The following is a 22,929-nucleotide window of genomic DNA, read 5'->3' as shown; positions in this document are numbered from 1 at the left end:
CAAAAATTGAATTACCAAATAAATTCTTTTTATTTATTTTTCTCAAAAACAAATTTATAAAATAGATTTATAAAATAGATTTTAAAAATTAAAATTGATAAGAGATTCAAACATGCCCTTAATCTTTTACCGCATTTTCAAAAAATCCATTAAAAAACATATTTTCTATTGAGTTTTCCGTCTTTTACTGACTTTGAGAGTAATTTCTTACTAAACATTATAAAATTTTAGAAAAGTAAATTATGATGGATTGAGATATTATTGGCATTATTGAAATATGTGGAGGTGTTAGGATCATGTTAAGGGGGTGTCAAGTAGATTTTTCAAAGATTATTCCTACATGCTAGTTCAAATGGACCCATCATTCATTATGGAGAATAATAAGGGAATTTTCACTACAAATCATATCATAGATATTCATGTAATGAAATTTTCAAAATACTCTTAAAATCTAGAAATTGAAATCCGGATGCACCCTAACCATGTCAAATTGAAATTTGGCTGATACTCAATCCTTACATAAACTCCCTTCCAATCAATTCTTAAATATAGCATAGGTAAATTCAGTTCATACACAAATAATTTTCCCATTCATCTGATTTAATATAGTGCTTTCAACATATTACAATAAATTCATATATTTTGCACAAACTCTTCTAAACTATATAACATATTCAACATATAACTCATTTGTAGGAGAATTTACTATAATATTTCAGGTATCAATTACGCTTTTTAAAATCTAAGGAGGTTTGACCATTTTCTTGTCTTCACTCTTGATTTGTTGGATCCTACCATCGGATTTAAGTCTACCTCTCACATTTTTTGTTATTGATACATGCATAATAAATCATATGATGTAAGAAACATTTTTGCAACCAAATTCATTACTACGGTATCGCGATTAGTGACAATCACTTGTGGCATATTTTCTTGTCTTTCAACAATTTTCGACTCACTTACAAAGCCCGTGTTATATTATCATTTTTCCACATTTCAAAATTGCAAAGACAACCGAATAAGTCATATATATATATATATATATATATATATATATATATATATATATATATATATATATATATATATATATATATATATATATATATATATATATATATATATATATATATATATATATATATATATATATATATATATATATATATATATATATATATATATATAGGCATGGTAACGGGGCGGGTCGGGGACGGTTTTTACCTCCCCCAAACCCAAACCCGAATCCTAAAACAATCTCCGTTCCCCGCCCCAAACCCAAACGGGGATGGAGAATCAAAACTCAAACCCGTCCCAAACGGGTTCGGGTTGGGTTCGGGTATCCCCGCCCTGCCACCATTCATTTAATGAAATCAATTTTTTGAATAGACATATTTATTTTTTCCAAAATAAAATTACATTACAAATAATAAAATAAAACAATCTAAAAAAATTTCATACATACATTTCAAATATTTTAAATAATAAATTAAAATTAAAATATCAAAACTTTAACCACATATTTAATATTCTAAATTATCAAAAAAAAAATAATGTACACAATAAAATAAACGGGGCGGGTTCGGAGTGGATACTAGTGTCCCCATTACCCGACGCGTCCCCATATTTTATAATCGGGGAAAACCCAAACCCAATCAAAGCGGATTTTCCCCGTCAACTTCGGGGCGGGTTCGGGTGGGTACCCACGGGTATGTGTTATGTTGCCATATATATATATATATATATATATATATATATATATATATATATATATATATATATATATATATATATATATATATATATATATATATATATAACACGAATAATTTTCAAAAGAGAAAGTTTGTATTTGTTGGTCTTATATGTTAAATCAATCATCAACATAGTGAAAAATATATCGAACAACTTCATGAAATTGGAATGAACTCAAAATATATCTCAAATAGCTTTTTCATCTTCACGCACTATATGTAGATATATAATGATCTTCATCCAACTTTTTAATAATTGGTGCATTTTTTATCTTGAACCTCTTAACGCTTTGTTGTTTCGATCGTGAAAATTGCATGTTTGTCTAATATTTGAGACATTTTGGGTCTTTTGTTTTTCAAATTGGATAGTATGTTTTTGGATTGAACCATGTTCAACGTAATGTTAGAAACAAATTTCTTCTCTTTAACATTTATATGACATACAATCAGATGATCAGCTAATTTATGACCCAAACCATGATTATATACACCTTATGGTACTCACGCAACTTAAAAGAACATTCACACTTTCTTGTTCTAATGTCATCGCGTTTCAACTTCTTAATAGGTTCGCGTTTCAACTTCTTAATAGATTTTTATAAATGCATGTCTTATATCAAAACCAAAATCCGATCTCCCAATAACAGTACCAAACCTTAATTTCGTGCAAACCCATTCAAGCATATGTTTACGTAGTGTAAGCTCATGTTTATTAACAACTTTTTTCGAACATCAACAAGGACAACAACTTATTGGGGTAATTCCAAATCAACATCCTTAGATGCATTAGTTTTAGAGTGCACCATTAAAACAATTTCAATCACTAATTTAAATTTCAATATTCAAACCTACTCTTATATTCGAATTTCAATTTCCATACTCAACTTTCATATTTCGAAAAGATTGAAGTGTGGACAAATTAACATATAAAGTAATTGCAGACGTGTGGTTGTTAGGCTAATCGACAAAGCTTTACACTTAATTTGACAACAAATATTAATGGATCTCGTGGTGGTTTAATTAGAATAAGATAAAGTTTAATTATATTTCAAAAGCATAATAAAACTTCAACAACAAAAAAAACAATGTGAACTTAGTTTTAGCGTTTTCACACACCAACAAATTGATTAAATAAATGTTATTGCAACATGACGAATCTACCAAAACTACCAAGTTATCATCATAGGACTAAAAGTTACACACTACATAGTACAATACAATAGCTACATCTTTGGTAACAATATTGAACATGCAAATTAATTGAACCTCCAAAAGAAAACCTCATTCAGGAAAACTCTGAACATGTCTAATGTCTATAGGATGATTATTTCATATTCCATGAAAAAAAGAATGTATGTGTGTGAGTGTCAAGTGCTGCAATTATTCAAAGCAAACCAAAACTTCATGCACTGTAGACTTTCATAAACAGGAGAAAAAATATAGTAACGCAACGAACTAATCATCTAATTCGCGAAGATCTATGTCTTTGTTCATCGACTTTATTCATCCAATCATTGAGCCATAGTAGTCCCTTGTACCCATAATGAGTAGCAGCAACAAGTATGACCAAGAGAAACACAAACAGAAAAAACTGCTTTGTTCTGGAAATCATTTTCTGCTCAATTATTACAAGCATAATTAAGTCAGCAAAGAGAAAGGTAGACTGAATTTTTAAGTAAATTCTTTTATCAAGAAAACTAACATACCTGTAATGTTGTCGGTTCATTGGACTCTACTACCCGGTCTCGCTTTTTACGTCGCTTTGGAATTGATTTTTCATTATCTGGCTCCTTTACCTTCAAGAATGACTAGTATTAGACTTGTATAACCCATCTTTGTAGTGATAATGAATAAAAAGAACCGAGCAAATTAAATAACTTTGAATGTATGCGGAAAGTTCTGATGAAAGCACAATTACCTCTGTAACTCTAGATTTACGCAATTGCAGTTCTGACTCAACAACCTGCACTTTCCTCTCACAGTCAGAATTACAAGGAATAAGTCCAACTCCAAATTGATTTTTTGGTATATCACTTGGGTCGCGACCGGCACGATTATGTGCTGCTTGAACATCTTGACAAAGCCACTCCTTTTTCAGCGTTTGGCATTTGCAACGAACAGTGACCTTGTGAAGAACAAGTTCAGATTTTAGAAGATAAATTGGATTGATAATAGGTGTACTGTTTGTTTAGTTCACAGAACCTAGAAAAGTAATGCGAAAAACTAGACACTGATTGAGCTATTAGTGTTATTTTCAAAGTTAATTCATAATGTGATGGCTATTAAATTTGGTACCTTTTTACAGCATTTCTCAGGATTTGGGCATTGACCAGGATGACATGTCTCTGGGCATAGATGTGTACAATTTGGCATCTTTCTGCAAAACCATTTTAACCAACAAGGCTTATTCTAGCTAATCCATTTAGAGAACGATGAACAAAGAAAAGGGAAGAAGGAACATAAATCTAATAGACATTTCTAGATTATAATTTACCTATGACAAGGTCCACCACATGACCGGGCAGTCTCTTGATCCTTTGCAGACAGGCCGTTGTAATAAATGCATTCAAAAGCATGGACCATCGCACCACAATGACATGACCGTTTAATTAGCACCTTGCATGGGGGGCAGTCTCCAGGATGGCATCGCCGAGGACAGTGATGTTGACACGTAGGCTTTCTTTCCTGATCAATGCAGTTTACACATTAGGAAACTAATAATCCATAGACACATTGCAACCCATGATGCGAAAGACACTGGTGAAAAATAAAGAATAAAAGTACAGCGGATTAATGGAATTATGAAAGATTCAAAACCTTTTGGCAAGAAAGCGAACAATCTTCACAAGCCTCACTTTTCAGTAACTGTTTCGTGGGAGACCGGTTCTCCAAGGGATGGCAAGTTTTAGTACAATAATGATTGCCACATGGTAGAGGATTGCCACATAGATTTTCACATGAGAACTGTGATTTATTAGAGCAGACCATCTGATAAGAGGGTGGAAAAGAAAACAGAAACCACATTAAAAAGCAGTTAATGCGAATTGGTTTGGGACGAAATCACTTAAAAGAATCATGCATGTCATAGTTCGCATGCAACAGTTAAGATAGGCAAAACATACCATCTGTTCGGCTCCAATGTGCTGCCCAACACATGGTCTCCATTCTAGTTCTGGGCAAGGAGGGCATGGAGTGCCGGGGATACTTTCACTCTGTTGTATATTCTTCTTTTTCTTTGGTTTGAGAGTAAACTCGGGCTTAGGAGGAGGCCTTGCACCATGACACCTTCACAAAGAAAAAATTGTGTTAAGGAAAAACTAGAAGTTGAACGTAAAATCTAATGTAATTCAATTAAACTATATGATATAGGATTCTTATGACACTTATACACGGGTTCATGACTTTGTCAGTAATTAAAACATGAGTAGAGACAGAAATCTCTGTTTTTGGACCTTCCATTCACACCTAAATGCTTGATAGTTCAAATGTTTAAACCATTTGAAGCAATTTCTTCAAAATGATGCATAGTAACATCTCAATCTTTCATATATAGAGGTAAAATTCTCTCAAACCTTAATTTGCATGCATGGCCACATTGGTACTCTTCTCCACAAGGTAGGCGACAAGGAGGGCATGCTCCATAATGGCATTTGTGCGGCTAAACAAAAGCAATGTGTTAATAATATTTAAAAAAATATATGATGATGCAATTAAGGAACATCCACATATGATGATGACACCTTTTGTGAATTGTAATAATTCAAATCTGAGAAAAGATATGAACAATTGCATTGTGAAATTATATCATCCAACTTCAAATTTAATTGTACCCAGCACTAAGGGAGTTCGATTTTAGCATGTAATATAATGCTTGAACCACAAAACCTATGCATCCACAAAATATTTTTTTTCTAAATTATCATTCTCTATTATAGCTTCACCCGATTACACATACTCCAACATATATCTGTTTGGGAATGTAAATACTTGCAGCAAAACAAATCAGTAACAAATAGTACCTTGCAGATTGAGGCATGCCGACATAAAGGCATAATAGGACATTTTTTACGACATCTGGGAGGCTTTTGATCCATTTCAGTACCACAAGGAACCTGGTACAATATCCATCACTCAGCAAATACAATTGAAGCAAGTACCCCCAAGTTTGATGAAGTTCAAGTACATAGCATCAAGATCAAAGTAATAAAACATGCACACTTGCGAAGAAAGAAAAAATAGAGAATATGTATATAAGGTGTGCTTATGTGAGAATTTATTGACATTTTACAATCAGCAATATTACATAAATTTACAACTTTCTTCAAATCAAAAATACAAAAAGTAATGGCAATGAGCAACTAGATATTTATCTGATCGGCGAACTATCTTCTAATTTATTTAATTAAGACACTATGAAATTAGCAGGCATCGCAACTCACAAGTAATATAAATATGGGAATATCACACTGACTCAACTACAATGAATATTATATAAACTAACAATAACAACAATTCTTGATTTCATATAATACTTTTAGATTTGTTGTTTCACAAAATAAGTTCAAATTACTTTGCTTTCAAATAAATCAGCAGTAGTAAGTGTAATGCAACGTGTTTAGATTATGCAAGGAAAATGATATGCTGTTGATCACTACCAAATTAAGTGTAATCCATAAGTTTTCAAATTAACAACTATTTAGCAAGTCCAACATTATTTAGCCATCAACTTCTATGAGCTGAGCATTCAATGGTGTTGTTTTACATAAGTATATTCACAGTTCACGGAACAATTTGCACACAGGAACTACAATTATAAAATGGAACTTCATGGTAAGCACAAACATGCACAGTTGGAAAAAGAAAAACCATGTAGTAAGAGGCTAGATGCAAATAGAATCCTGATGGAGGAACTCAAACCTCAAAATGTGTCTCCCCACATGCACATGATATTGTCACCATTATAGGACAAGGAGCACAGGGACCTCTGCAAGAACAAATTTAGTTATCATCAAGCTGTATTCTGCATGTTTTATACTTACAGACTTCACAAGTTAAAGAATGAAGAACTGTTTTTTCCGTATAATATGCATAAGATATAAACAACTTGGTCCCTATGTTCTTAATAACCGATCAACCAAAAACTCAGCATTCTCATGATGATGATATGTTTCATCTCCATCTAGTCCATTGTGATCATATTGTACTTTGTTAGACTAGTAGCTGATGCATATTAGTTAATATTTAAGCACCAAAGACAGTATATCGTCTATTAACCTTTGTTGCAGAATCACGGAAATTCAGAAAAAGGACATACCTGTGGCATGGAGATTGGCATTTATGGTTTCTACAGCGAAGCCTCCTGCCACATATCTAATAATTGTTGAAAAACAAAAGAAATTGATCAATGTAATTACACACTTTACAAGCCTATTATCATAATGAATTAATACTAACACAAAACAGGTACACGCACGCACCTCTGAACATGGAGGACAATCTCCATCACAGCAGCGGCGTTTACATGGATGCCGGCCACAGTCACGCATCGTCAGGCACTTCCTCTCACATGCCAAATCTTGATAGCAAGGTACCTGCCCTAAGTTCAATTAACTTTGTCTACTTTGAATATTTCACAAACCACAACTAGAATTCGAAATGCATCCATATTTCAAACAAGAATAAAATGAAAACTACTTACATCTTTCTTGAGGCTACCACAGCGACAACACTTCCTAACTACAATCCTGCAAGTCTCAATACACTGTCCACGATGGCATCGCTCATGGCACCTATGATACCCACATGGTAACATTTTATCGCATGTAGCCCCGCAGACCTGCATAGGAGCATCACAAGGCATTCCTTCATAGACCCTTTTACCACAAGGACATGTTCTCCTCCCTTGTAAAGGACACTCACCACACTCACCAGAATGACACCCTTTTTGACAAACATGCTTCCCACAACTAAGCTTCTTCTCACAAGGATCGTCACATTGGAAAACACGATCACAACATTCCCTCTCCTCTTTCACCTTCCCACATTGACACCTATAAACGCCACGTGTTCTGCATGGTGGACAGGTACCACGGTGGCAAATCTCAGCGCACCTATGAACACCACAATCCAACACCTTGGAACATGGGGCTTCACAAGAAAACTCTTTGAAACCGCATCTTCGAGTGTCTTGATGGGATCCACAAAAGCATCGAGCTTTAACGAGTTGGGGGCAAGATGGACATGGCCCGGGATGGCAGAGAAGCAAACACCGGTGTCCACAATTATTCTTCAAAGATCTACCACAAACTTCACCACAAGAATGAGGTAAAACCCAAGGATCATCACTGGGAGGATTCTCCAATTTGCCACAGAAGCAGAGGTAGGTTTTGGGGATGAGGCTTTTGGGATATTCTACCCTACATTTGGGGCAATTCCAGAGAGATGTTTCGGAGGCTTGATCCTGGGAAATGGAAAGGCGAGTGACGGCACGTGCGGCGGCGAGATCGGAAGCTTGACGGGACCAGCTTTGGATGCAGAAGAGATGGAAGACTGCGAAGCAGAGGGAGGTGCAGGACCAGGTGGGATCGGAAGGTTTGATGCGCTCAAGACATATGAGACAGGAAAGAGCGCCGGAGGAGGAGGAGGTGAGGAAGGATTGGATCTTGGATAGGTCGGCGGAGGTGGCATTGGTTGAGGAGTGGCCGGAGAAATTGAAATAGGATTTGAATATCGATTCGGAGAGGTCTGAGTGGCGGAGTAGTTTGGAGGTGGATGATTCTCCGTCGGAATCAGAGTCGGAAAGTTGGGTTGGCGGTGGCGACTGGTGCCACTGTGATGCCATCTAAGCTTTGGCAGTGTCCTATGATTTCGAGCACCTCTCACTTGCTTGTGTTTGGTTTTTTTGTCGTGTTTTTTTCTTTTTGAGGCTTAGCCGTGTTTCATATTTTATTTTTCATTTAGAAAACTTAACTTTTCTTATAAAAATTAAAAAATAGTTAGATTTTTTTTCATATTATTTATACTTGGAATTCACCTTTAAAAATAATCAAAATAATTAAAAAATAGTTAGATTTTTTTTCATATTATTTATACTTGAAATTCACCTTTAAAAATAATCAATTCAAATTCGCGCTCTTACATTTCATGCTATCTAGATATTAAATAAATTGGTTTAGCGGAATTAATTAAAAAAAATCAAAAAAAATAAATAAAGTATATACAGTAAATAGGATATCCATATTTAAACTGAATCAAACTAAAAAATTTAATTGGTTAAAAAATTTAAAACAATATATAATTAAACATTAAATGAATTTGATTTTTTACTAGAATGATATATTTTATTAATATATTATTTATTTGATTTTGACTTTTTTAATAATATTAATTAATGTACTATATATTTTTTCTGTTTTAAATAATGTCGATGAAATCATTTTGTTCGATGAAAGATGAAGTAATGCTTTGTTGCGGCATACTTGAGTTTCTGTTGTAGTAGAGATGAGGCTGACATGTAAGGTTAGCACTCAAATATTCAAGTTAGTGAAAGAATGAAAAATGATGTTAGAATGAAAATGAATTTCAATACATGAGAATGATGCGTCTTTCACTTATATACTATGAGTGGTTAAAATTGTCCATGAATGATGTGGTGTGCTATGTGAACAACCGTCCAATTGATCTGGTTGGTTGGTGATGTATTAGAGGGTGAAGTTATTTACTTTGTGTGAAAATGATGGTGTACTTGTTTCTTGTGTTTGCTTCCTTCACTTTTGCCTCTAGGCCTTTCACTTTGGTCCTTGTGGATAGCCCTGAATAGTTGCCCCCACAACCCTTGTCTCTACTAGGTATGATAAGGGTTTTTATCGTGTACACGACTAGGTCGGGTGTCGGCCGAAGTATGTGAAGAGTCTTTAGGGGATGTCATTGTTGGTGTTGCGAACAGATGCATTAAATTTTTTTCTTGCAATACATGACGTTTTCCATTGAGGTCTTGAAATGCATATCTAATTTGTTGGTAATGATTTCCTTTTTGTCTTGGGTAACTAAAGTTTTCTAGACCGATTTTCGAGGGAATATAGATCATTGGTGGTGCATCTCTCGCCTCCTGATAGGAGATTGTGTGGCTCATCGCAATGGGGATACACATAAGAACCTTATAACTTGCTACTTTCCTCATTTCATCATTTGTGGGATTCAGGAAATTCTTCTTCTTTTTCTCCTTCACATGTGGCTTTCCTCCTTGTTGTCAAACTTTCTATATGGGTCTTCATTTCAGGTTTATTCCCATTATTTCTTCAGCACACACATCTTCACCCTCACTTCTTTCTAAGGAAATACTTGAGTTTCATCTTTCTTTCTACGTCGTTTCCCTCTGTTAGGATTCCAGACATTTCCGCTTTGTCTTCAATTAATTTCCTTTCCATGAGCGTATTTTAATAGGAAGTGTTGGATTCAAGTTTGAATTTGCTCTAAGTTCCTTTTTTGACCTTGTTCTTCCTTCTGATAAAGTTCATCGATATAGAGGTAGCACAAACCATGAGAAGGTACCAAAGGAATATATTTCAGCATATTGGGTAGATCAAGGATGTTGGACACTACTTTTGTCTTTGTTAGCGAGGATGTTCAGAATCAGAATCATGATTTAATGAAGTGGGGGTAGTATGATAGTTGACCTTTCAGCTAAAAATTGTCATTCGTGTTGTGGTAATGACACTTATGGAAATGACAATGTTTAAATCTATTCGTCCTTTGAGATTCTTTAATCTAGTAGGGATTCTTGATCCCCCTTCTTCATTGAAATCAGTGTTGGTGGATTCCTTCCAAAAATTTCCCCCTCAAAGTGTTTAGGGTGTAAGCATTGAACTTGGATCAGGGACCATGTTCTCCTTCTTCTCTATGATAGTCATTGTCTCTTTCTTGTGCCCGGTTAGGTTTGGAGATCCCAGTTTCTTGACCTCTTTCTCCCTCTCGGCCAGGAGTTTTTCTTCATATTTGATATAAGGTTGTGTTTTACTAAACAAAGCACTTAAGTTACGGGCTCGCTTGAATCCCAGATTTTCTCAGAACATGATGTCTGATCTAAACCCCTTCTAAAATATCCAACACTTCAAGCCATCACATGTACCCCTCACGGCTACTATAACTTTGGTGAAGCAATTAATATATTCGTGCAAGGTTTCTTTCTTCTGCTGGGTGACCCCACCTAGTACGTCTATTTTGTGGGTTCCCGATTTCGATCAATGGTTTAGGCGATGAAAGCTTCATGTAGGTCTTTCCAAGATTTTGTGCTCCAATCTGGGTGGGTCTTGAACCATCTCATTGCGGATCTAGTCAAGTTTAATGGGAAAAGTTTGTACTTTATTGTCTCATGGGTATGATAATAGTCTAATCAGTATTCTACACGCCAAACATGTTGATTTGGTCTCCAGTCTTGTCGTAGCTCTGCAGCTTCTAAGGTTTCTCTAATGACCTCCAGATCCTGATATCAAGGATGCGAATGGACAAAAGGTTCCTTTTTCGCTCTAGAACTAGAGTGTCTTCGTCATACATTTCTCTTCCCTTAAGGACGAGAGACCTCTAGAGGAGTGTGACTATCACTCCTTCATTCAAAATTCGGGGAAGGAGTGTAATGTCCTTGGTGGAGGACGCAGGCAGTCGACCTTGGGGTTTCTCCTAGCGGTATTGCTCCCCTAATTGAGGTTGGTTCAAGAATGGCGGCTTGATTATCTTGGGAGGTCGTCTCTCGTATAATATTGTTTCTTGACGTGATGTGTTGCGAGTTATCTTTAATATTGTAGAGCCTTTTTGCCATGAATTATGAATTATGTTGTTGTGCCATATTATAAACTCTGTAGATCGGTAGTTCTCTGTGTTCCAAGGTTGGCATGTAACAACTGAAGGTCATGGAAGGTTTCTTGTATAAGTATTATAGGTAGTAACGGAGGTCGATGTGATGGTTTACCTTAGTGGAACTATTGTGTAGGCCCAAAGATAGGAAGAGCTTAGAGTTATATTTGAATAACTCTTATTGGAACAGAATATTTGTGTGAAGGATTAGAAGGAGATGCTTTTATGAATGGATTCTCCTCTACTTGAGGAGGAGGTGTAACTTTAACAACTGCAACGAAGGCTTGTTGTTGGATAGAGTGACTTTGGATGACATCATGGTTGATGAATCTATGGATGGTTTGTTGGAGAAAGAAGTTGTAACTTCAAGGACGAAGATCAAGAAATGGAGATTTGAATCATCTAGGAAGAAGATATGGACTTTTAGATTTAAGGAGATCTGAATGTGGAAATATGCAAGAATCAGATTTTAATTCCCACATACGGCATCATTGTACCATAGTGGAACCAAAGTTGTTCAATGAATGATGAAGTAGTGTTTTGCTACGACATACTTGAGCTTCTAGTGCGGTATGGAGGGGGTGACCTGCAGGGTTAGCACTTAAAGTCCAAGTCAGCGACAAGATAGAAAGTTATATGAGAGTGATAATGAATTTAAATACCTGAGAATGACGTGCCTTTCACTTTATATACTTGGAGTGGTTAAAATTGTACGTGAAAGACGTGGGACGCTATGCGGACAACCATCTTATTGATTTAGATTATGGGTGATCCAGCAAAGGATGGAGTTCTCTACTTTGAGTGAAAACGAGGGTGCATTTGTTTCTCATGTTTACTTTCTTCACTCTTACCCTTGGGTCTTTCATCTCGGGTCTTGCGGATGGCCCATAACGAATGCATTATTTCTATTATTGTAGTGTAGATGACAAGACACATATGAAAAAAGTACAAACAAATAAAAATAGAGACATAGTATCCTATGTGATGCCTTTAAAAATATTAGTGTTTTGGTCTAGTCTTCACAACTATTATTTTTATTTAAAATTTGAAAAAGAGAGTCAGCATAACTTTTATCTTTAAGTATGGAATGTATAATGTGGTTCTATGTGTCGAAAGAATATAAATAAATTTTGAAGAAAAAAATCATAAATATCATCAAATGAAGAAGAATGTTTGAATCAACTCAAAAAAAATAAATGCTAAAAAAATATCATAAAAAACATTTCACCTCTTAGAAAAACTTCTTTGTGATCTCGTGCTATGTTGTTTTATCTTTCATAGGATAAAAAATATAACATTAAGTATGTAGCTCTCAAAATACCAAGATTGCACACGCACACGCATACGCGTGCGCACATGCTTATTTTTCAAACTTCGTGTATTTTCAAAATATATACTAAAATCACTTTAAATTGGGCCAAAATATTTTAAATTGGAGTATAATCGATTATATAATGAAATTTGACCTGTAATCAATTATGACACTTATATAATTAATTATGGGTCAAAATTGCTTAGTAATAAATTATGGAAGCATTATAATTGATTATATTTTAGATCCAATAGAAAAATCAGTTTTTGCTAAGTCATAATTGATTATGGTCACAATATAATCGATTAAGATATGGATTATACCATAAAAATGTGGACTTGTGCTCATTTTAAAAGACACACAAATTATGAATATTAGTTATCTTCCATTCTCACCTTTACTCTTAGAAATTTTACACTAGGTTAAAATAATTTTAGTGTAGAAAGAGTACCTTATTAAAGTTTTATTGTGTAACCACTTCTTTATCATTATGATATAAAATTGTAAAACAAGAGATATTATCCTCTTAAACTCTGATAAATTATAAACGTTGCAGGTTAAACTTGAGATAAAAAATTTGTGTAAAAAATTTCAAGGTTGAGCTTATGTTAAAAGCTCTATGATAGTGGAAATCTCAATAAGTGTTCCTTGAAGACTAGAGTAGGCCTCGTGGTTTTGGGTTGAATCAGTATAAATTATTGTGCGTTATTTCATTTTCCTTACCCTTTACTTTATTGTTATTTACTTTCCTGATATAATTATTTTCTTTTACTCATTTCTTAAAATCAATCCTAAAATCGATCAAATTTTTTAAAGTTTTGGAAATTTATTTTCATCACAATTCACGCATGTTTGAAGTCACTTGGGTAACAAGTAGTATTATAGACTTTCTCATTGTAAGACTAATCTTCTCATGAGGTAGGATGACTTCAAATAATTCCTTAAACAAACCTCATCTTTCAATGGTGAAGGATATGCTTATTGGAAAGAGAAGATACTTTAGAGGTCTATGAAAGCCAACTTAATACTAAACCGGAAACAATGATATTTTATGATTAAATAAGGAATAATTCTAGGGTTCTACCGCCTATTCATCAAATATTTTTCTAACATCTATAAACCGTCAACCAAATTATTCTTAAAAGACGCAACATTTATATTTGATGAAATATGCATCGAGTCTTTTCACAAATATAAAAAAACATTAACCGTCGCCTCAATGCAACCTCCATAGTAGAGTATCCTATTCGAGATCATGTATGACGTTAGTAATTTTGCAGTAGGTGTTGTTTTGGGGCAGAGAAAAACAAGAAAGTCTACGCCATATATTATGTCAGCATAATCTTGGATGAATCTTAGGTAAATTATGCGATAACGAAGAAGGATTTATTGATTGTAGTGTTTGCTATTGATAAATTTTAATCATACCTAGTAAAATAAAAAACATATAGTCTACATAGATCATGCAACAATAAAATACCTCTTGAGTAAAAAGGATGCAAAGTCGAGGTTAATAAGTTGGATACTATTTCTCTAAGAGTTTAACTTAGAAATCTGAGTAAAGAAAGGAACAAAAAACATGATTGTAGACCATCTCTCATGACTTAATAAAATCAAAAGGGATGAGCTACCGCTTAATGACTTTTTCCCAGACGATCAACTATTTGCCTTGGTTCAAAAAGAAGCAACATGATATGCTGATTTTGTAAATTATCTAGCAGCTGGATTATTACCCTCAGGTTCAGTCCCCGTCAATGCTGACATAAATTTTATATGCCACAAATATACAATATATATTACGTGATAAAATTGATCGTTGTACTGAAACTATGATTAATTACTGAATATTTATATTATGTTGATTAGATAGAAAATATGTGATTTTGATTGGTTTAGATATTTTAGAGATTTGAAATTTTAATTAAAAAAATAATCTTAGGATTGCAAATCCTTACATAGGACAAACCCCTGTAAAACCTTTGTCCCTACTTTGTTTATGAAAATTCTAGTTTTGTAGAATTAATAGATAAATTTATATTATATTTTCTTTCAAACAATATAATCATATCTTAAATCACTAAATCACTTATTTTCATGGGTGATTTAATGACAATACCCGTTAAAAGGCGTTATTAGCAAAACAAAGCTTTCTCCAATAATCATAAATTATTTTATTTGTCAATATATTCGCCTAATCTTTATATATCAATTTATTCGTTTAATCTTTATGTGTCAGATATCGTCATTCACCATTCAATTCATCGACTGATATATGATATCATCTCTACTTTCATAGAGGCGTTTGTAAAGTGCTTAAAGATTAGAAAATAAACTTTATTTTATTGAAACAAAGATTGGGACTAAGCTTTATGAAAATTCTAACATTTAGACGATTTTCATAATCTTAAAGCTGTATCAATTTACCCGCTCATGATAATAATAAACATATGCATAATAAACATAAGAAATGACATAAGTAATATAATAAAATAGTAAGACAATGAAATTTAAAATTGAACGGAAGTTGAAAATGTAGAGGTTATTGCCTTTAAAATTACAAGCAAGAAATGTACAAAAACATATTAGTGGATTTCTAAACTTCCCTAGACTAAAGCTAAAAACTAGTTTAAATAGCCTAAAGTCCTTTAATAAATGGGGATTTTTTTTTAAAATAACCATTTTTTCAAAAATAAATCTAAAATAATCAATATTAAAAAAAATTTATCGAAATAACTATGTTTCAAAACAGATGCGTCAAATGAACTGACGCATAAACCAAGAAGAGGCGTCAGCCACTGGCGCATGCTTTAAAAGCAATGCATGGAGGCGCCAAGGGTGCTAGCGCATGCATGTGCTTGCGCCTACATGTGTTGACATGTGTGGCGCCTAACCCTTTGACACATGCATTTTCATACTTCTTCTATAAATACGTTGCCCTTCAGCCATATTTTTCACACAACTTTTACCCTACAACCATATTTTCTTTCATTCAATTTCAATCTCCTTCAAGTTTTTTTAGTTTTAACCATGTCTGAATATATTCACAAGCGATTGTAATACCCCAAAATTTACCCTTCATTTTTCATGGAAGCATGGGATATTGTTTCACATTGCATTAACATCATACTAGGTCATACTCATTGCATATTGCATCAGTGACTTGGGAAATCAGGGTTTGATTGCTCACTCCTTAACAGAAGGAGCCCACACAAAGCAAGACTGAGAATTGGACTTCATTCTATGTATACAAGCCTCAAGGGTCTTAAGGGGTTCCATATGTCTTATTATGGTCCTTAGTTCATTAGTGGAAGATTCAGAGCTCTCAGAGTATGCATATGGATTTAATCAGAAATCAGGGTTTCACGACCATCCGCAACAGGCAAGGTTTGGTTGGAAGTGAAGAGGGCTCATTCATGTAATGATTGGAGAGGCATCTTGGTCTAAGAAGACTCACAATTATCTCAGAAAGATCCATTGGCAATCAGTGCAATCAGTTCTTGACCATTTTTGCCCTAAACTAGGGTTTTGGTATAAAATCGGTTTATTTCTGATTCCTTGAGTGAAACTTATTTCCATGGCCCTCCATATGTCCACAAGGATCTACATGCAAAAAATCAGCTCTTTATTTGAGCCAGAGGTGCTTCAATTGATCAATGGAATCGGGAATCAGACGGTTTGGGAAAAGTCAACTGTGGGGCCAGAAAAGTCAACTCCTGACATTTTGAAAGTGGAATCTCAAAATTCATGCCTAAGGGAGCCTACATGTGAAATTTGATCAAGGTTGGATCATGGATTCATCATTTAATCAGGAGTTGGAAAAGTTACTAAATTTGGAAATAGTTGACTTTCAATTTAAGGCAAGTTTTTATAGTTTTTGCACCCACTTTAAGCCTATATTACATCAAGATTCAAGCTCCATTTGAAAATTTCTCCAACATGAAAGTTGTTCCTCTTGTTCTAAGCTTTCTATAAATATAAATTTTGTTTCATTTGGATTAAAATTGAGAAAGTTATGCTTGGTCAAAGTAAGACATTATTTTAGGACACTTAGAAAATTTTCTAAGTCCAAAATTTGTAAACTTTGTCAAGACTTATGGGCCAATTTTCTTGCACTTCAAGGCATCTTTTGAAAATGTTTTCTTCATGACAGTTGTACCTTGCTATGTCCTCTTTCACATCCTTTTGGAATCATCCCATTTGGATCATTGGTTTGAAAGATACACTCATCTAAAGTTGGTATCATAGACTGAATTTTTTGACAGCATTTAGGCCAAACTGGCCCAACCATTTTGCAGCTATGGAACCTGAACTTTATGGCCATTTTTCACCTATTGCCACTTATCATTTCAATTTGTGTTCAACATGAAAGATGTTAAGCTCCATGCCATATTTCTACTGTTTGCATTGCCTTGCCATTTGGACATGTATTCATCAAGATACAAAGCCTCAAAGTCACCCTGTTGGACTGTTTTTTTGCTGCACAAGAAAACCAAGTCAGACCACAAAAATTGACCAGCCCTTGCTTTTACCTCATTTGGCCATTTGCTTTATGTTCACTCACTTAAGTTTTGCTACATTTAGAACTTGCTCATACCACCCCACTTTTTGCATCATTTTGTCATGAACCAAACCAAGCCTTTCAAGCCCATTTAAGACACATTAAACCCTACATATATAAGCTCTTAAAAACCCTAATCTGAGTAGTGGTGGCTGTTGTATTTTCAAAGTAAGCAAGGAGCAAGAGACCAAGTTTCATTCACTTTCCATTTTCACAAGTTCTTGAAGTATCTCTTTTTCCTTCCATCCTTCCATCTTCAAGGGGCAGTGGACCTTGCATCCACTAGGTACCTTTACTTCTCCATTTTCATGACCATATATCCATATTGCTCATCATGTTATCCATACTTCATTTTATTTTTCATTTATTCCATGCTTGCTTCATGCTATTTTTCACTATGTCATGCTTGTTTCATGCTAATTTTTGTTGTTAATACTATGTTATGCATGCTTGTAAAGTCCTCACCATGAGACATTATTGTTGAACTTAAGTTTGTGTTGTTAAATTTTTTGTTGAATCCGGGTGCATGAAGCCCCCTTGTTGTTCGCTTTTCTACATGCTAAAGTCATTATTTTTCATGAAACAAAGCACCATTGTGTTCTACATGTTCCATACTTGAACTTTGGTTTTTACATCATCTCATTTGGAGCCCTGTAGCATGAGTTATGTTGGTTTGAAAATGGAGGAAATGGGTTGTGTTTTTCATGTGTGCTGAATCCGGGTGCATGAAGCCCCTTTGTTGTTCGCTTTTCTACATGCTAAAGCCATTATTTTTAATGAAACAAAGTACCATTGTGTTTTACATGTTCCATACTTGAACTTTGCTTTTTACATCATCTCATTTGGAGCCCTGTAGCATGAGTTATGTTGGTTTGAAAATGGAAGAAATGGGCTGCGTTTTTGTGTTTTTCTGCATTTTTGCATGGGAATAGAGTTTGTTCTTCATGCAGATGACACATGTCGCGTGGCAGCCCCTTTGATCGCGCCTGCATGTTTAATCTCGCCCATCCGTTCAGTTTTTGTCCTCTAGTGGCCTTTTAATGAACATGACCAATTGATATGTTCACATGATTTAATTAAATGGTACATTTATTTTATGGTCACATGCTGAATATCACCTGGGTTGGGCTTAGCGCCCTCTTGCTGTTCGCCCCCCACACTCACCAAGCCCAAATCCATCTTATTTCCATTCCTTTTTTTTAAATTCATTTTATTTTTTCTGTTTTCATTTTAATTAATAAAAATATTTTCTTTATTCATAAAAATACCAAAAATATCTTTTACATTCTTTAATGTTTTATTTAATTTATTTTAATTTTTACTTTCATTTTTATTTAATGCTAATATTTTATTTCAATTATTTGTTTCAAATAGGCCATTTTAACACACTTTTTTTCATTAATTTTATTTTCATGACTTAAAATCATTTTTAACTTTTGATTTTTGGGATGAGGGTTGACCATTGTCTCATGGTCAACCTGACCTTTTATTGGAATTTTATTTCCCATTTTTAATTTATTTTGGATTTATTTTTGACCTAATTTGTTTGGTTGACTTTTCATTTGACTTCTGTTTTATTTCAATTAATTTGTACACCAACTTTCATTATTTTTAAAATCCTTTTGGGGGATGATGATGTCCTGACCCCACCTAGTTTAGTTTAATTTTTCATAATTTTCTTGATTAATTTACTATTTATTTGATAATTTTTAAGTTGACTTGATTTTACAGTTGACTTTTTTATGATTGATGTTTGACATAGGGATTGCTTAGGGAAATTGAAGAGATCTTTTGATCCTCCCTTGTTCATCTCATAGGCCATGTATTAGAAGCCTCTCATCTTGATTTTATTTGATCCTTGCATCATTTCCCGATTAAATTATTCAGTGATCCTTTGTGTGTATAGTTTCATCTGTCTGATTCGTCTGATATTTTTTATACTTGTTTCTTTCATCCATGCTTATATTATTTGATTGCTTAACATGTTTATACTTCTCATGCATTGTCTGATGCTCCTTTATTTCATTCTTTGATTATTTAATTTGATCATATACTTGTTTATATATCTTATTGATTGATAATTGTTGCCTACTTGTATGTTGTATGAGGCACATATTACTATTGTTTGATTGCCATGAACAACCCCCATTCATAACAAATGTACCCCTCTCCCATGAATTGTATAATGTTTATTCTTTCATTCTTTATTCATCTGTAAATACAAGAATTAAAACGAACATCTGATAACCATTTCAAAACAAGATCAAAACCTCGATCCAACGTCGAGTAATCATTTTCAAAACTTAACAGAACCAACACGTATTCATCCATTCCTTTTGTAAGTCGATTGCTTCATGCATCGCCATTTCTCTTGTAAGTCGATTGCTTCATGCATCGCCATCTACCTGTAAGTCAATTGCTTCATGCATCGCCATCTACCCTTATCCTCTCCTTGCTCCATCCGTCGATTCTTGATCCGTTTAGGTAGCACCCATTAGGTAGAACCCTTTGTATGATAACATAGGTAGAATTCCCATATTTCTTTGTATGATAACATAGGTAGAATTCCCTCATTATTTTGTATGATAACATAGGTAAAGTTCCCATATTCTTTTGTATGATAACATAGGTAGAATTCCCATATTCCTTTGTATGATAACATAGGTAGAATTCCCTCATTCTTTTGTATGATAACATAGGTAAAGTTCCCCTATTCTTTTGTATGATAACATAGGTAGAATTCCCATATTCTTTTGTATGATAACATAGGTAGCATTCCCTTATTCTTTGCATGCTAACATTAGGTAGATATTCCCATTTGTAAATCCTAACACCTAGGTCCACATTGCATGACAACTCTAGGGGAGAGCTTCCCCATTTTTAGACCTTCCGTACGTCTCTGATCCTGTGGCATGTCAATCCGCTCTATTGCTAAGAGGTAATTGCCTAAGACTCGATTCAGTGAGCTGCGACACCTGCTGCTAGGACGTGAACACATTGCCCACTCTCCTTTGACACAACTGGTGTCCTCCTTTGTAAGTCCATGTTCAGATGGCAATCCCTATGTAGCCAAACTACGGCAACTCTGATTCTCATGTTCAGATGAGATACGTAGGCACAAGATGCAATGTCTTGCTGAGTTTCTTTTTTGATTGACAACTAACAACTAATCCTTGCTTGTTTTCGCCCTTGTTGCGATCGAGACCTCCCCTTTCTCTTACCCTAGTTGCAATCGAGACCCTTGTTCCCGTAGTTAGCTGAACTACGGCTTGCCCTGATTCTCATTCCAGATGAGATACGTAGGCATAAGACGCGATATCTTAGCGAGCACATTTCTCTTTCACCCATAGGTAGCCGAGCTACGAAGACTCTGATTCTCATATTCAGATGAGATACGTATGCAATGGATGCAACATCCATGCGAGTCATTTCCTTTTGACTTTTTCTTTTAGTAAATAGTACATTAGATAAACACACACCCTTTAGACAAGGACAACAAGAGTGGATCCCGTAGAGTACTACGTATGCGTAGGGGTGCTAATACCTTCCCTTCGCATAATCGACTCCCGAACCCAAGATTTGGTTGTGAGACCTTGTCTTTTCCTTTCCTTTCTCCAGGTTTACTTCGAGCGTTTCCTTTCCCTCCTTTGGGATAAATAACGCACGGTGGCGACTCTTCTGTCATTTCTTTTTCGCCGGTTGTTTTTTCGCAGGTTGCGACAACTGGCGACTCTATTGGGGACCCGGTTTCCCTAAGCGAGTCCCTCCTAGCTTTTGTAGGTTTCTTGTTTGTTGGATGTTCATTCTTTTGTACAGTTATTTATTTTCAGCATTTACTTGCTTTATCTTATTGCATTTTATGTACATATCATTGCTTGTATCTGTTGGCTCTGCCGTTGGGTTGATTGTTTGTTGGGGTGGGATGTTTTATGAGAGATAAGCCCACTACCTAGGCTTGAGCGTACACACAGGTTTTAGAGTGGATAGTCATGAGGCTTGCGTGGCATGTTGCTACGTTAAGTCGTTCATGAGACCCACATCCAAACGAGGTTTCTTTTGGATATATTTTGTCCTATGGGTGTTCCATAACGACAGATGTTCCTCTAGAAATCGTCGACTCTGGTGACCATTTCCCGAGGACTCAGCCAAGGCCTCTCCTCCGAGACGCGTTTATGTTAGCTCTGGTGGGTGCATTCTCGCCGCTCAATCCGAGGACCCCGAGGCTGGGAACATGCTTTAGGATATCCTGTTGAGGGGAGTCAGCGGAGGTCTTTATCCTGTAATAATGCCAAACCTTCAGTGGTAAACGTATTATTCGACTGAAGGGATGAAGCTAACAAACTTCTGTTCTTAGAACCTACCAGTGATGGGCGGGCTAAATTCAGGAAACCTTAACCTCCAACCAACCTGGTTTTCTGGAGCCAAGCTTTGATCTCATATTATATTCTTCAGTGGGTTTCTCTTCAGACAATGCAACCTGACAGATGTCCAAGCAGATACAGCAATCCTGATTTCCATGTCACTGCATTGCATCACGTCATTTTGCATTCATATCATTTAACACATGTTTATCTATTTCTAGGGGTTTACATCTTCTTCTTGATTCTGGTCGGGGTTTTCTGGTCCTCTTAAGATGGATATTGGCAGAAAGAGACACGTCGCCTACAAGTTTCCTGTGGTTTGTTTGGAGCCCATTCAGCAGCTGATGAAGTTAATGGACCACGATTCGCTAGAAGGATTCCGGAAGGATTATGGGTTGATTCTAAGTTTCGTCAAGGTTCTCTCCAAAGATCAACATGATGCTCTCTTTACATTGCTGCAGTTTTATGACCTTCTATTGAGGTGTTTCACATTCCCGGATTATATTTTGGTCCCTACTTTGGAGGAGATTGCCAGTTTTCTCAGAGTTCCTATCAAGCCGTAGTTGCTATTCTACAGTTCCGAGTTTCTGCCTGATCTCAGCACAGTTGCTTCAGCCACATATTTGGGGAAATCAGTCTTGAAGTCTAATATGTGTTAGAAGGGAGGAGTCAGTGGTTTTCATTTGAGTTTCTTAGTGGGAGAAGCTAAGAAGAAGCTTGAAGATGTTGATCAGAGGGGTTTTAATGCTGTGTTGGCTCTTTGTATGTATGGGATTGTCCTGTTCCCTAATGTTGCTAAATTTGTGGACGTAGACGCAATACGCCTCTTCGTGTTAGGTAATCCAGTGTTGACCTTGCTAGGAGATTTCTTTCATTCAGTGCATCACAGGAATGAGAATAGAAAAGGAGGAGTGGTGAATTATTGTGCACCCTTGTTTTATAAGTGGTTCAGTTCTCATCTACCCAAGTCAGGAGTGTTCATTGACTTCAAGGACTCGTTGAGTTGGTCAAAGAGACCGATGGGGATAAGAGCTGAAGATATTTCTTGGTGGTCAGACCAGAACTTGCTTCGGGCGGATATTATTCACAGTTGCG

General features: G+C 35.2%; 1 protein-coding gene across 1 annotated transcript; it reads right to left on the bottom strand.

Moving 5' to 3' along the window:
* Window positions 1-2,912: 2,912 nt before the first annotated feature.
* Window positions 2,913-8,684, bottom strand: LOC127083970 (NF-X1-type zinc finger protein NFXL2). The gene is made up of 13 exons (XM_051024335.1): window positions 7,453-8,684; window positions 7,232-7,345; window positions 7,069-7,124; window positions 6,672-6,738; window positions 5,774-5,866; window positions 5,327-5,412; window positions 4,877-5,039; window positions 4,572-4,742; window positions 4,249-4,439; window positions 4,050-4,131; window positions 3,673-3,879; window positions 3,461-3,550; window positions 2,913-3,369 (listed from the first exon to the last, which is right to left on the bottom strand). Exons 1-13 carry the CDS (start codon window positions 8,593-8,595, stop codon window positions 3,214-3,216), a joined length of 2,619 nt encoding a protein of 872 aa, XP_050880292.1. The 5' UTR covers window positions 8,596-8,684; the 3' UTR covers window positions 2,913-3,213.
* Window positions 8,685-22,929: the final 14,245 nt, after the last annotated feature.

Source organism: Lathyrus oleraceus, chromosome 5, assembly GCF_024323335.1.
Source record: "Lathyrus oleraceus cultivar Zhongwan6 chromosome 5, CAAS_Psat_ZW6_1.0, whole genome shotgun sequence".
Lineage (NCBI taxonomy): Eukaryota > Viridiplantae > Streptophyta > Magnoliopsida > Fabales > Fabaceae > Lathyrus > Lathyrus oleraceus.
This window is presented reverse-complemented; position numbering and strand designations above follow the sequence as displayed.

What these genes read in the sequence shown, in the direction of transcription:
- LOC127083970 (XM_051024335.1), bottom strand. Translation starts at nt 8,595, where the DNA reads ATGGCATCACAGTGGCACCAGTCGCCACCGCCAACCCAACTTTCCGAC. An exon ending in GGCATGCCTCAATCTGCAAG is followed by an intron (nt 5,413 to 5,773) that starts GTACTATTTGTT and finishes GCTTTTGTTTAG; the next exon opens with CCGCACAAATGCCATTATGG. An exon ending in CTGAGAAATGCTGTAAAAAG is followed by an intron (nt 3,880 to 4,049) that starts GTACCAAATTTA and finishes GTTCTTCACAAG; the next exon opens with GTCACTGTTCGTTGCAAATG.